At 62.4% G+C, this 13,647-nt stretch overlaps 1 protein-coding gene across 3 annotated transcripts; it reads left to right on the top strand.

Annotated features, from left to right (window-relative positions):
- Positions 1 to 6,081: 6,081 nt before the first annotated feature.
- IL11RA (interleukin 11 receptor subunit alpha) lies at positions 6,082 to 11,565 on the top strand. 3 transcript variants are annotated; one of them, XM_009288229.2, is made up of 12 exons: positions 6,082 to 6,197; positions 6,572 to 6,632; positions 6,751 to 6,917; positions 7,092 to 7,206; positions 8,121 to 8,153; positions 8,563 to 8,726; positions 8,867 to 9,030; positions 9,146 to 9,287; positions 9,762 to 9,857; positions 10,040 to 10,139; positions 10,809 to 10,891; positions 10,984 to 11,565. In XM_009288229.2, the coding sequence occupies exons 1-12, from the start codon at positions 6,098 to 6,100 to the stop codon at positions 11,001 to 11,003; spliced, it is 1,245 nt and encodes a 414-aa protein (XP_009286504.1). In that variant the 5' UTR covers positions 6,082 to 6,097; the 3' UTR covers positions 11,004 to 11,565. The 3 variants fall into 3 exon arrangements, with proteins under 3 accessions (XP_009286504.1, XP_009286506.1, XP_009286507.1); XM_009288231.1 differs by having other exon boundaries at positions 6,098 to 6,197; positions 10,987 to 11,565; XM_009288232.2 differs by lacking the exon at positions 9,762 to 9,857 and having other exon boundaries at positions 6,102 to 6,197.
- The last annotated feature ends 2,082 nt before the right edge of the window (positions 11,566 to 13,647 follow it).

The following is a 13,647-nucleotide window of genomic DNA, read 5'->3' as shown; positions in this document are numbered from 1 at the left end:
CCCACACCACCAAAAAAAGACCCCCCGCCTAAAACCCCCCTGCCACTACAGCTGCAGCGCCGGTGGGTTTCTTTACATCCGGGAGATTATTTTTAGGAATTTCTCCGGCGCGTGGCTTCAAGGGGGGAGCATGGGGATGGGGTTGGAGGGGGGGGGGCCTTCTCTCCCCCCTCCGAATGCAACGCTGCCAGCTGGCATGGCGTCGGGGGTGCTGGCTGCTAACAGAGCCCTCGCTGTTTTGGCCCTTGCCAATGCCTCTGGTTACAGCCGGGAGCCAGAGACTTCTTCCCGCGGGATGGAGCAGGGGAGGGCGGAAATCAGGACGTTGGGGTGGGAGTTTCTCGGCCAGGGTAAGAGCAGAGCCTGACCTCCACGAAGCCGCCGGCATGCCGAGGTGTGTGGTGGCCCCCCGGTCCCCCAGCACCAGGTCCCGCTAGCAGCTGCCAGCCCCACAGAGGAGAGAGGTGACCCTTGGGGTATGGGGGAGGTTTGGGCTTGGCTTTGGACACCAGCGGGGCTGTGGTCAGCTGGGCGTCACCAGGGGATGTCGTGGGGGGGTTGGTCTGGGTTGGATGGAGATGTGCCTTGTACCTGGCTGAGGAGATGAACTGGTTCCTTGAGCAGCACTGGGGTTAACTCTGTGTTTGGGCTGAGCTGGGGTTAGCCCCACTCCTGGGCTGCATTGGAGTTACACATTTGGACTGTGTAACCCCATGATTGGGCTGTGCTGGGTTTAACCCCACATTTGGACTGTGCTGGGGTTATCCCTGTGTTTGGGCTGAGCTGGAGTTTAACCCCATGTTTGGGCTGAACTGGGGTTAACGCCAGTCCTGAGCTGTGCTGAGTTTAACCCCACATTTAGACTGCATAACCCTGTGTTTGGGCTGTGCTGGGTCTAACCCCACATTTTGGCTGAGCTGGGTTTAACCCCACTCCTGGGCTGAGCTGGATTTAACCACACATTTGGAGTGCACTGAATTTAACCCCAAGTTTGGACTGCACTGGATTTAATCCCACTCCTGGGCTAAACTTGGTTTAGTCCCACTCCTGGGCTGAGCAGGATTTAATCCTGCTCCTGGGCTGCGTGGGGTATAATCCTATGTTTGGGCTGCCCTGAGTTAAGCCCCACACTGGGACTACTGGGTTTAGCCCCGCGTTGAGGCTGCGCGCGAGGCTTATTGGACTGCACTGGCCTCACAGGGGAAGGCTGCAACTGGTTTTACTGGTTTAACTGGGGTAATTCCAGTGTGCTGGGGTTGGACTGACTGCAGTTGTGCATGTGTGTGTGCTGGCTCAGCTCAGCCTGGCATGGTGCCCGCCCCAGCAGGCATGGGGGCCTGTGGGTGCTCAGCACCCCACCAAAGCGGTGCAGAGGAAAGCAGCCCTTTTTTGAGGTCCTCAAGGCACCAGAAGGGCTGGGCACGGCGAGCGGGGCTCTGCCCTTGGCCTTGGGGAGCATCACCCCAGCAGTGCCCAAGGTGGGTGAGAAGTTGCCCCCGGGCGCTGCCAGTGGTCCTGGGGACTGTGCATGGCCCTGGTGGCCCTGGAGGTGGTGGGGGACATGCTTCCCTCCCTGTCAGCACCCATTGCTGGGCTTTTTCCAGGCACCCAGCGGCTGGGAGGGTGCCAGCGGCATTTAGGGGACAGGGGTGGCTGGTTGCGGGGGACTGTCCCAGTAGCAGGGTTGATACTCCCCCTGGCCCCAAAGGTGCATGTTGATGCAATGGTGATGGAGGTCACCGATGCTGCAGGGGTGGGATGCTGCCGGGTTTCTGGGCAGATCAGCAGCCACGGGGGAGGACTCAGGCCATGCCGCGGCTCCTCAGAGCGGGGCACAGCGCTTCTGCAGGGCTGCCAGGAGGAGAGGGGGTTAGTGGGGCACTGTGCTCCCAACCCTGCAGGAAAGCAAGAAGAGGGGAATTCCTGCTGCTTCAAAACACCACCGCCCTTGGCCACGGGACGTGTTTCCCACAGCAGGCACTGGCAGAGAGGAGGGTCTGGGGCGCGGAGCCAGGGATGCTCCCCCAGCTGAGGGGCAGGGGTACAGTGTGATGCCATCTCTAGGGCATTAGATCCAGCCAGCGTCAGGCATCGCCCATTGCAGAGTGGCTTTTTGCAGGTGAGTGACTCTGGCAGGGCCCAGCACGCAGTGGGCAGAGCTGCCAAGTGCCCTTGGGTTGTTTTATTTGCCACATCTCTGTTGCAGCAATGCTGCCCCGGACCACCCTGGGGAGAGGTTAGGAGGCACCCCAGCTTTCTGTGCTCGGTGGGGAGCATCCCGTGTCTCCCCTCTGTCATCTTCAGCCCTGCGGCATCGCATTGTCTGCTTGTGTGTGTGTGTCCCCCGCCACCCCCAGCTCTGCGTGCGGCTCATTCTCTTTGAAGAGCAACTTCAAATAAAGCAAAGCAAAAAAAAAAACAAACCCACTGTCTTTCAAAGCGCCATGCGCAATGGAAAGTTGGCCTCCCCCAGGAATCTGCTCCGGGCTTTGCCAGGCCACGACGGGGCATGGCACAGAGAGGCTGTGGCGGGGGGACCGTCACACCCCACATGGGCATCGGTGCCGCTGCACATGGCTGTGATTTTGGGGGATGTTTTGGCTCACAGCATTTCAGTTTGGATGCAGGAAGGGGCTCACGGCAGGTTTTCTCCCCGCAGCTCCCCAAAAACTTTTGGATGAGCTCAGATGATGCCCAGCGGGACAGCAGGGTCGGTGCAGGATGGAGAGTGGCACCTTGCATTTCTGGCTAACATCCACAGGCACCACACACAGCCTGGTCACCCTGGCCGTGCCGGTGACGAGAGCGTCCCGTGCCAAGGGAGCAGAGTCCAGCGCCGCTGCCCTCCCTGCCAGGGCCAGGCCACAGCCCCAGGCTGGGCTGAGTCCCTCTGCCCCAGCTGTGGCCGCAGGAGGTCACCCACCCCAGGCGGGCAGCAGATGCCTCTTGGGCCGGGATTAGCATGCGGGAGGGAAAAAAAGCTCCAATTGTTCCCTCTGTCCCGGCTTGGCTCCAGCACCACTGTGCCGGGACTCCCTGTCCCCAGGATGTGTCACCAACAGTGCAAGCATGGAGGGATGTTTTCTCCGCTTGTGTGCCCGTCCGTGGGGGTGCAGAGCCGCTAAGGAAGGCGGCCTGGCGACGCACGTGCGTGTGCGTTCATTTGCACGCCTGTTTTCCTCTCGGTGAGGGAGTTTGGTTGCAGAAAGTAAGGGGATCCTTTCTGGGCAGGCTGTTTTGCAGCACTGCCTGTCCCGGAGCGCCTGGCCCCCTGCCACGCCGCCGCACCCAGGGTGGGTAAGGGCTCCGGGTCTTCCCCTGCGCTGCGGCTCCTTCCTCTTTTGTTTGTGGCCTTCGGGCAGGCGAGGAAGGACTTGCCCTGTTTCTTCTCTCTGCGGTGATGCTCGGTTGTGGCTAGGTTTTGGCAATGCTCAGGCGGGTCATTTACTAAGCCAATGTGTGTGTCTGGGGGGGGACTCGGTGCTGCCTTCCCCCAGGCTGCACTGGCAGGGGTGGGCAGCTGCCCAAAAAGCCCATCCGAGGCAGGGAAGCTCATGGAGTTCTGGGGTGAGGATGGGGAGCGCTGGGGGGGCCCTGGGACAGAGGGTGCTGAAGGGTGGGAGGGTGCAGGGTGGCCCTCAGGGTGAGTGGTGGGGGACAACTGGGGGGGTCACCATGGAGGTCAGGGGTTGGGATGCAGCTGGGGATGGGGTCTGCAGAGATGCCCTCTGCCACCATGTAGGGGTCTGGGGTGCCTCTGGGTCTGTTGGCAATACCACCCGCAGCCAGGCTGGCCGGGCAGGGCTTACGCTGTTCCCCGGGGATGTGAGCAGCAGCTGGCTGCAAATTGTGCTGTGCCCCCAGCTCTTCCCTTGTCCGTGCAGGGAAAGATGCCTTTCAGCATCACAGCTGCAGGGTCATTTTTCCACACTGGCCTTGAGCCAGTCAGCGACCCTGAGAGCTAGCAAACTCGTGTCAGCAGTGAGCCAGCGCCCAGAGCATATCCCCCTGCCACAGAGCGGCACGGTGGGCGATGGGTGCAGCAGCTCTGCCTTCACCCTCCGCAGCGTTTGCCCAAAAACCCAGGGCGGTCGGGAGAAGAAATGATTTTATTTTAAAACTATTTCTCTCTCTACACTAACACACTCTCCCTTCTCCCTGGCCCCCCCTCAGCACTGTCCCCTTAACTCTGGCCCACGTGGTGTTTGGAGTTATTTTTGCTTGCTGCTTTTAAGTGTATTTTAAGTCTTTTTTTTTTCATCACCAAAATATTTTACTTTCAGGCCAAATGTTCCCAGTTAGTTACCAGGATAATTTTGGCAGAGACCTTTTAACTGATGTTTCTTGGGAACATTTCTATGGGTGGTTTGGTAGGAAAAGCTTATGACAGTCTCATGAAATTACTTACGTTTGGGGCTTGCGTTTGAGGCTGACTGGCATGTTCAGGACAGGGTTGATGCAACCCCCCTGCACTCTCTGGGTTGCAGCTCATCGCCTTGTAGGTCTCGTTTCCTTTGCCATGCATTTTGGTCTGCGGCCATGGGCACCTGCCTGCAGGAGGGGAACTGGCAGCTGCTCTGGGGTGCCTTTGCAGGGCTGGAGCATCCCTCCCTGGAACCCCTCGGCTGTTGAACCCGGGTGACTCGGGGGGACACAGATTTATGCCCACGAGCTGCAGCCTGCGTTTGGGACTGGCAGGGAGCTCACTGCACAGATTTATGCCCACGAGCTGCAGCCTGTGTTTGGGACTGGCAGGGAGCTCACTACCTCCCATGCCCTCAGCCCCTGCCCACCTGCAGCCGGGAGCAGAGCCCGACAATATGGGTGTAAATAAACAGGCCTGCCCATTCATGAGGGGTGGGCAGGGGCGTCTTCCAGGGAGAAATGATTCAGCTGTCTGTGCCTGCTGGGGGCAGGCGAGGCTGGCTGATAGGGACGGTGTGATGTTGCTGCTATGGATGGCGTGATGCTGGCCAGGATGGACGTCCTGAGGTGATGCTGGCTGGTACAGACAGGGTGACACTGGCTGGTGTGTGCAGGACAGTGCAGGCTGGAACAGACGCCTTAGGGCGATGCTGACTGTGATGGACAGGGTGATGCTGGCTGGCACAGTCAGGAAGATGCTAGCTGGTATGTGCAGGATGATGCAGGCTGGGACTGATACCTCAGGGCAATGCTGGCTGCTATGGCCAGGGTGATGCTGGCTGGGTTGGCCAGGGTGACGCTGGCTGGTGTGTGCAGAGCAATGTAGGCTGGGGTGGACACCTCGGGGTGATGCTGGCTGGGATGGAGAGGGTGATGCTGGCTGGCACAGAGAGGGTGATGCTGGCTGTGCTATGGTGGGGAGACCCTGGCCTGTGGCTGGGGTTGACCCGTGGAGAGTTGGGTGCACATCCCTGACTCAGCATCCCCCGCACTTCTCGCCCCAGACCCACTGGTGATCTCTGAGTGGGAGGAAGGGATTCCAGGGCCATTCTCCCTGGTTCCAGAGAGCCCAAATGGCCCGTAAGGGCACAGACCTGCACAGACCAGCCCTGCAGCGGGTGCAGGGATGGGCAGTGACGCAGGACCACCAGCCAGCCCCACTCTCGGTACGGTCTGAACTCTCACAGACCGGCTCTCCCTGGCTGTGTGAGCCTGTTCAGATCTAACTGCTGTCTCCTGCCACGTAAATACAGGCCAGAATTTCTCCTCGGTCCCTTCCCGCTCCAGCTGCACAGGCGCAGGTTTCTGGACCATCCCGGGGCTGGGAGCCAGCCAGGGCTCCCGGCACAGGACTGCAATGGCAAAGAGCCCTTAATCCCACTAACCCACGCAGCCCCGAGCTCCTGGTCAGTGTTTGCCCTTTGTGTCCCCCCTCCAGGCATGGGGACTCCTCAGCAGCCAGGAACCAGCTGTGGCAGTGGCACAGACCCTGCCAGCTGTCCTAGCTGGGGTCCTGGTGTTACAGTCCCCGTGCTGTCCCCGGCAGGATGGGGTGAGATGAGAGGGAGATGCGGGGTCCATGGTCCTGCAGAGGTGCTCTGGGCTGTGGACCCTGCTGGCCACCCCATTGCAGGGGATAACACCCTCTCCCTCCCCACTCTGCCTCCTCCAGATGCGCAGTCCCATCCCAGGCCTGGGCAGGGTGATGGTGTTCCTCGCGGCAGCCCTGGCGTCAGCCTCCCTCGCCGTCCCCGAGGGCTGGGGAGAGGAAGGTGAGCCCCCCCCCAAGCCCCCCCGCACAACCCCCCCGCACACCCCCCCATGTCCCAGGCATGGGGACCCTGGGGACACCCCATTCCCCCCAGGCAGGCACAGGTCAACCAGAGTCAGGGTGTACACGAAACGCAGCCCCATGGCGATGGGTGTCCTCTGGCCAGCGCCCCCCTGTAGCTGCCCATTGCCCAGCCCCAACTGGGACCAGTCCTTCCCAGTCCCCCGTGGTGGTACCTGCATGAAGTAAGACCCCCCAGCCAGTGCCCAGCTCTCCAAGCGGGTACAGCCCCAGGCTGCCTAACTCAACCCCCAGCCCTGGTGTGGGGTGGCACGGGGTGCTAACACCCATCTGGGGATGTGTGTATCCCTCCAGGTGTGCAGTACGGACAGGTGGGGACAGACGTGACCCTGTCGTGCACCGGTGCCCATGCCGGGTAGGTGTTTTCCATGCACACCGGGGGATTTATCTGATGGGATGGTTTACAGGGTGGGCCTGGGGTGACCCCGTCATCCCTGTCCTCTAACGCTGCCTGCCCGGTCTCTCCTCCCCAGCTCACCGGTGCAATGGAGACGGGCGGGTGCCGTGGCACTGCCGGAGGGCTCAGCCATCCAGCAGGGAGCCCTGGTGCTGCCACGTGCCAGCTTGGCCACCGCGGGAACCTACAGCTGCCACGACGAGGACAGTGGCCTCCTGCACGCCGTGTCCCTGCGGCTGGGGTGTGAGTAGCGTGTCTGCAGGCTGGGGTATGGGGGGTGTGCAGCCCCACCAGGATGGCACCCCTGGCAGGGGCTTGCCAAGAGGGGACTTCGCGGTGACACAGGGGTCCCTGTGTGCCAGCTGGGCTGTGGGATGGGGGACCCCTCGCTGACCATCGCTTCCCCCCGGACCCCAGACCTGCCGGGGGTCCCCTTTGTGTCTTGCAGAGCGTCCGACTACGAGAATTTCTCCTGCTCCTGGACCTCCAGTGTGGAGACCTTCCTCCCCACCAGATACATCACGACCTACAGGTGATGTATCCCTACAGGGCACGGGCTGGGGGGTTTACGTGGTGAGCCCTGGGTCCTGGCCAAGGATGACCACCAAATCCTGCTGGCCATCTGACCCACGCCTTGGGTTCACCTCCTGCCCCAAGGACCGTGCTGCAGCCTGGAGCAGGTCATGTTTTGGGGTGAGCAGAGTGCTGAACATTTGCTTGCTCCAAGGGGGGCCCCCCAGCACAGTTGAGGGGCCAGCACAGGCAGGCTCCCTCCTTGCCGATGGCTCTGCCAGCACCAGAGGGACTATAAAGGAGAAGCAGGTCATCTGCAAGCTGCCGAGCGCTTCGGCATGCTTCAGGATGAAAGGAGCCCTGACAGCATCGCTGCTTCTAATTATACTGGCAGGCCAAATTAGCGGACTGCTTTGAAGTCAGCCGTAGCCCATAAAGCACAGCCCTGCTGAAAGCTGCAGGAGCCGGGGGGCTGGGGGCTCAGCGGGGAAGGGGCCACGTGGAGCAATGGAGGCTCAGCAGGGAGGAGGCGGTGGGAAGCAAGGGGATTTGGGGGCCGTAGGGTGGAGGGCGAAGACAGCTGCTGGGGAGCTGCTTTTATCAGCATCCCTGCACCTCTGCTGCTGCTGCATGATAAAACCCTGGCTGGGCAAGGGGCTCCTCTGAGAAGGACCCTCCTGGGCACCTCGCTGTCTCATTCCCCTGGGAACCCCGGCTCCTGCTGCCAGGCTGCTGGCTGACAGGGCTGGGCATGGTGTTAGCTCCATCCCCCGTGCTGTGCCGACCACGTGCATCAATGCAGGTAGTGGGGTGCAGCAGAGCAGGCCCCCAGGACTGGTGCAAAGACCCCTGTCCCTCTTCTGAGTCACGGTGGGGTTGGCTTCATGCTGTCCCCTCATCCTCACTGTCTGCTTTTCCGTCTCTCTGTGGCAGGAAGAAATCACTGACAGGCGAAGAGAAGCGGAGGTAGGACTGGCTCCCACCCTGGTCCCATGCCCTGGAGACTGGCCCCTGTCCCAAAGGCTCTGCCGCTGTCCTCAGTGGCATCCCCGAGATGAGGGCTGGTTGTCCCCATGGGGGAACCAGCTACCCAAATCTTGGGGCCTGGGAGAAGGGTTTGCCCCAGGGAGGGACCTTCGAGGGAAGGACTGTGGGGCTGGGATGGGTGTCACTTCAGTCACACTCGGAGGGATGTGCCGGGCTCTGGAGGGGTGAGGGCAGCTCCCCAGACCCTGCCTGAGCCGTAATGGGGGCTGCCTCCTCCACTGGGCTCTTGGCATGGGGGTGTCTCCACATGGCACCGCCTGTGTAGCACCGAGAAACTATGCGTGGTGGGCTGGGGGGACACGTCACCACCCTGCCTCCCCATCTGCAGGAACAAGAACGGGCACGTGGGGCCGTGCCTGCAGGATCTGTCCCGCCCTGGCACCTGCACTGTCCACGGGTCGGAGTTCTGGAGCTCCTACCGCCTGAACATCACCGAGGTGAACCCACTGGGCTCCAGCTTCCGCCTCCTCGACGTCACCATGCAAGCCATCAGTGAGTCCCCGTCTGTCTGTCTGTCCGTCCCCGTGTCTGTCCATCCCCCGGGCATCCAGCCCCGGGTGGCAGCGGGGAGCACAGCACCCCTCTGCAAGGCAGTGCGGTGTGATGAGGGCTCCCTGTCCTCTCCCGCGCAGTTAAGCCGGACCCTCCAGAGGGCTTGGTGGTGGAGCCCATCCCCCTGGCCCCGCGGCGGCTCCACGTGAGCTGGAAGTACCCCTCCTCCTGGCCCAAGGAGCCCCACTTCCAGCTCAGGTTTCGGCTCCAGTACCGGCCCATCATCCACCGCTCCTGGTCCGTGGTAAGCGGTGGGTGAGGGAAGGCAAAGCTGGCGTGGGAGCAGGGTGGACACGGGGACAGGGAGGGCAGCGAGGGGTGCACCCTCCTGCCCCACAGCTCCCCTCTGCCCAGCACAGGTGGAGACGGTGAACCTCTCCGAGGTGATCACGGACGCCTTTGCTGGGCTGGAGCACGTGGTCCAAGTCAGCGCCAAGGATTTCCTGGATGCAGGGAACTGGAGCGAGTGGAGTGCCGAGGCCCGGGCGACGCCGGTCAGAGGTGCGAGGGGGACAGGCTAAAGCCCCCAGCACCCCTACCAGGTTGTGCCATCCCTCCCCAAAGCCCCTCCAGCACCCTGGGCTGCCCCTCTCCAGACCCTTCCCCATGGCACCCATTGCCTGAAATATCATCCAGAGCAAGCCCCAGCTCCTGGGGTCCCTTAAAATTGACCCAAAAAGCTGGTCCCATGCACTGTCCAAAAACTGGCCTCACGGTGGGAGGCAGAGCTGCAAGGGGGCAAAGCATCTCCCAACCCCACGGCAGGCTGCAGCTGTGCTGCTGCCGTTTGGGGATTGCTTCCCACAGCCTCGGGGCAAAGCGGGGATCCCACAGCAGCAGTAGCACCCTGGGGGCACCCCTCGGCTCGTGGGACCCCTGGGGCACAGCGGCACCCTTCTTTGCTCCTCTCTGTGGGTCCCTGGAGTGCTGCCCATGATTTTGGGTGAGTGATTCCCATCCCCTCTATCCTTCCAGACCCGGCTACCATGGCGAGTGAAGAAACCACTACAGACGCCAGCCTGGAAAGCCTGGCCGAGGAGCCCTCCCAGGCTCCCAACCCTGAGCCCATCGGTGAGTAGAGCTGGAGGTGGCAGGAGTGGGGACTGCCATGCGTGGCTGAGAGTTATGGGAAGGGTCTCTTGCCCCATGCCCGTGTGTGTCTGGGGTGCTGGGGTACCCAGGAGCTTGCAATAGGGTCCCCCGGGTGCTGGGGGATGTGGCATCCCTCGGCTGTGACAGTCTCTCTATCCCAGACCGCAGCGACCCCCTGGAGAAGGTGGCCATCCTGGTGTCCCTCGGGATCTTCGCCTTCTTCATACTGGCTGCTGTTCTCGTCATCACCATCCTCATCTGGTAGGTTGGGTTTTGAGAGGGAGGGGTCTGCGTGATTCCCGCTCTGGCCCCCGAAACCCCAGCATGGGGTGCCCCATGTCCCCCCAGCCGTGCTCTGGGGTCCCTGCGCAAACAGACTTGATGCCAGCCCCATAAGGTGGTTCATGCTCCCCTTGCCCCCCTGCCACATCAATGCCTCTTCCCAGCACACCCCACCGGCTCAGTGCTGCCCAGCGTGCCTGGGGTCTTTCTGATGAGCCCACAACCGTGGGACCTTTCTCTGTATCCCCCAAAGACACTGCTGTTACTAACATCCCCCAAAGCCTCCTGCCTTCCTGGGGACTCTCCTGCTCCATGGTCAGCGCAGAGACCCCTCCATATGCCTTTGCCCCCTGGGAGTCCTGCCCTGGGCACTGCCTGCTTGTCCTGACCCCAGGTCCCCTCTCATCCTGCCACTGCTGGGCTCTCCCTGCCGTGCTGTGGCTCTGCTGTCCGTCCCTGTCCCCAGCCCACCCCTGCCCAATCTCATGACCAGCTCCTGCTGTAGCCCTGGAGCTGATGCGCTGGAGCAGCTGGGCACAGCTGGGCACATCTGGCTGGGGATGCAGAGTGGGATCGCCAGGGATGTGGGCAGTCCCAGTGCCCGGGGGGGCTGCTCAGGGTCCTCAGCCACTGCTGCTCTATCCCCAGGCTCCGGGTGAGGAAACACAGCAAGGACGAGACCAAACCCCACAACTTCTTGGTTGCTGCCACCCACTTGAAGGCACTGCCGAGTGAGTCGGGGTAGGGGGTGTGATGGGGGGGGATGCAGGGGAGGAGAGGGTGCAGGTCAGTGCCCCCTCTGACCCCCTGCCCTCTCTCTCAGCAGAGGCTCAGATCCTGTAGTGAGCCCTGGCCGATCCCTGCTCCCTGCACCTGCTTGCCCACGCGTGGGACTTGATGCCACTGCTGGCCCCCAAGGACCCCACGCCTCCCATGGCCATGGACATTGCCAGAGCCCCCAGCATTCTGGGCGTGCAGGATGGACCCTAAGGAGAGAGGCTCTGCTCCCAGGAGCTTTGGAGCAGGCCAGGAGCCGGTTGGAGGCCAGGAGCCGGTTGGAGGACCTCGGACTCAGGGCAACGGGCCGGCCCCACCGCCGGGTGCTGCTGAACACATGGGGATGAGATGCTGAGCCAGCCCTACTTCACTGCCTAGTGTCGAGGGGGCCGTGGGTGCAGGCTCCCAGGGATGCCGGGCATCAGTGAGCAGGGGGTGCTGAGCCCTGCCCGTCATCCCCCAACCAGCCTCCAGCAGGCAGAAGGGACCCCCCCCCGTCCCTCTGCCCCTCACCCCCATGCTGTGGCTGGACAGAGCAGTGATACCAATAAAGGGGATAGCGTTGGCACTGCCCAGGCAAGACCTCCTTGCAGATGGTGCTGGGCCAGGGGAGAGGTGAGTGGCACTGGGTCAGATGCCAGCTTGGGGACGGTCCTTGCAGGAGGTGCACAGGCAGCAGGGCTGGTCCCCAAACAGGTCAGCCCCCTCCCCAGGAGCCTGGAGGGGCTGAGAGAGACTCTCGCCCGGGCCAGCCCTTGCTGAGTGCCAGAAGAGGATGCAGGCAGCTGCCTAGGACATCTCCCCTGCCCTCACCAGCCCAGCAGCAGGGACAGGACCCTCTGCACAGCCCCCCCTCGCTCGGCATGTGGCCCCCTCCCCGCGCCTCGACCCAGCCCCTCTAATGGCTTCCATGTGTTGGCACCTTCCGACCCCAGTGCTCAGCGCCAGCAGCCCGATGAGATCCAGATGGGGCTGGGTGGAAATTCAGGCAGCGGCGGCGCGGGAAGGGGGGGGAGCAGGGCCCTCACCAGCCCAGCAGCAGGGACAGGACCCTCTGCACAGCCCCCCCTCGCTCGGCATGTGGCCCCCTCCCCGCGCCTCGACCCAGCCCCTCTAATGGCTTCCATGTGTTGGCACCTTCCGACCCCAGTGCTCAGCGCCAGCAGCCCGATGAGATCCAGATGGGGCTGGGTGGAAATTCAGGCAGCGGCGGCGCGGGGAGCGTGGGGAGCAGAGCCAGCGCAGGGTGGGACCCTGCGCCCGCCCTGCCGGGGAGATGTGTCACTCCCAGCTGGGCCCCGGGGCTTCCCTTGAACCCGGGGTGCAGAGGGAGCCTGGAGGAGGGGGGAACCTCCCAAAAGGGTCCTCGTGGGAACTGGGTTGGAGGGGACCGGGACAGGGCTGTGCCTTTTGCAATGGCATGTGTGCCCATGGACCCTTCTGCCCTCGCTGGGTGTCCCCGCACTCCCACCCTAGGTGCACTGCCACAGTGCTTGGCTGTGCCTTTTGCAATGGCAGACCCCTCTGCCCTCGCTGGGTGCCCCCACACTCCCACCCTGGGTGTGGGGGCATGGCAGCTGCCCGTGCCGGTGCTTCACTTTGCAGGGTCCCAGCCCCTCGCTGCCCCTGGTGAGCACAGTCACGCTGGATGGGGAGATGGGGGTCAGCCCTCCATCTATGGTGTACTACTGGAGGGGCACCATCCTTGGACAGGAGCAGGGCTCTCCATGGAGCAAGTAAGGCAGGTCACCAAGCTGGAGAGGTATAAGGGGCCAGATCCTGCCTGGGCTTCTGAGCCCAACAGCCACATCCCCTCTCCCAGGTGCATCCGAACTTGCCATGGTGTACTACTGGAGGGGCACCATCCTTGGACAGGAGCAGGGCTCTCCATGGAGCAAGTAAAGCAGGTCACCAAGCTGGAGAGGTATAAGGGGCCAGATCCTGCCTGGGCTTCTGAGCCCAACAGCCACATCCCCTCTCCCAGGTGCATCCCAGAACTTGCCAGCTCCAGCTGTGTCACGCCTGCCATCACCTGCTGGACTCTGATCCCCGTCATCCAACCCAGCCAGCACCCTTTCTGATGTGTCACAGTCACCCTTGTCTCCCCTCGGTCCCCAGCATGGCATGGGCAGCCCTTTCCTCTTGAAAACCTGCTCTTATCACCACCAGATCCCACTCCTCTGCCATTATGGAGGGGATCAGGGCTGTGGTTGTCCATAGGGTGCTGTTGAACACGGGTGATGTCCGTCTCATAGCTGTGGCTCCAGCATTTGCAAACTGAGCTTAGTGTGTTTCCTGGCACCTGGTGCTGCTTTAGAGGCTGACGCCTGCTTGAGATGCAGGAGCGCAACGGCCAGAAAATGGGAGAGAATGTGCGCAGGCGGCTCTGGCCCCCATATCCTGCCTGCTTATAAACTCCAGAAAGTCCAGACGTGCTCCAAACAGAAGGGGGTTGCTGCTGGCTGGGGGAGCAGAGACCACCAGAGCCTTGCACATCCACAAGGGAATGTGTGCCTGCATTGTGCAGGCAAGCTCAGGTGGGCAGATGAGAAATGACAGGCAGAGGGGACCCACAGCTGTGCTGTCCCCATGTGCCAAGCCCTGTGTCCCCTTCCTTAGCTGGGGCTTGCCTGGCCGGGCGGTGGGGACACGCAGTTCTGGTGACTAGGGCAGCTTGAGGGCAGGAGATGCACATCTGGTCCTCATCACT

Source organism: Aptenodytes forsteri, unplaced genomic scaffold, assembly GCF_000699145.1.
Source record: "Aptenodytes forsteri isolate BGI_AS27 unplaced genomic scaffold, ASM69914v1 Scaffold201, whole genome shotgun sequence".
Classification (NCBI taxonomy): domain Eukaryota; kingdom Metazoa; phylum Chordata; class Aves; order Sphenisciformes; family Spheniscidae; genus Aptenodytes; species Aptenodytes forsteri.
This window is presented reverse-complemented; position numbering and strand designations above follow the sequence as displayed.

Coding starts and splice junctions, on each gene's coding strand:
- IL11RA (XM_009288229.2), top strand. CDS start 6,098: ATGCGCAGTCCCATCCCAGGCCTGGGCAGGGTGATGGTGTTCCTCGCG. Junction 6,918..7,091: donor CGTGTCCCTGCGGCTGGGGT/GTGAGTAGCGTG, acceptor CCCGGACCCCAG/ACCTGCCGGGGGTCCCCTTT. Junction 8,154..8,562: donor ACAGGCGAAGAGAAGCGGAG/GTAGGACTGGCT, acceptor CCCCATCTGCAG/GAACAAGAACGGGCACGTGG.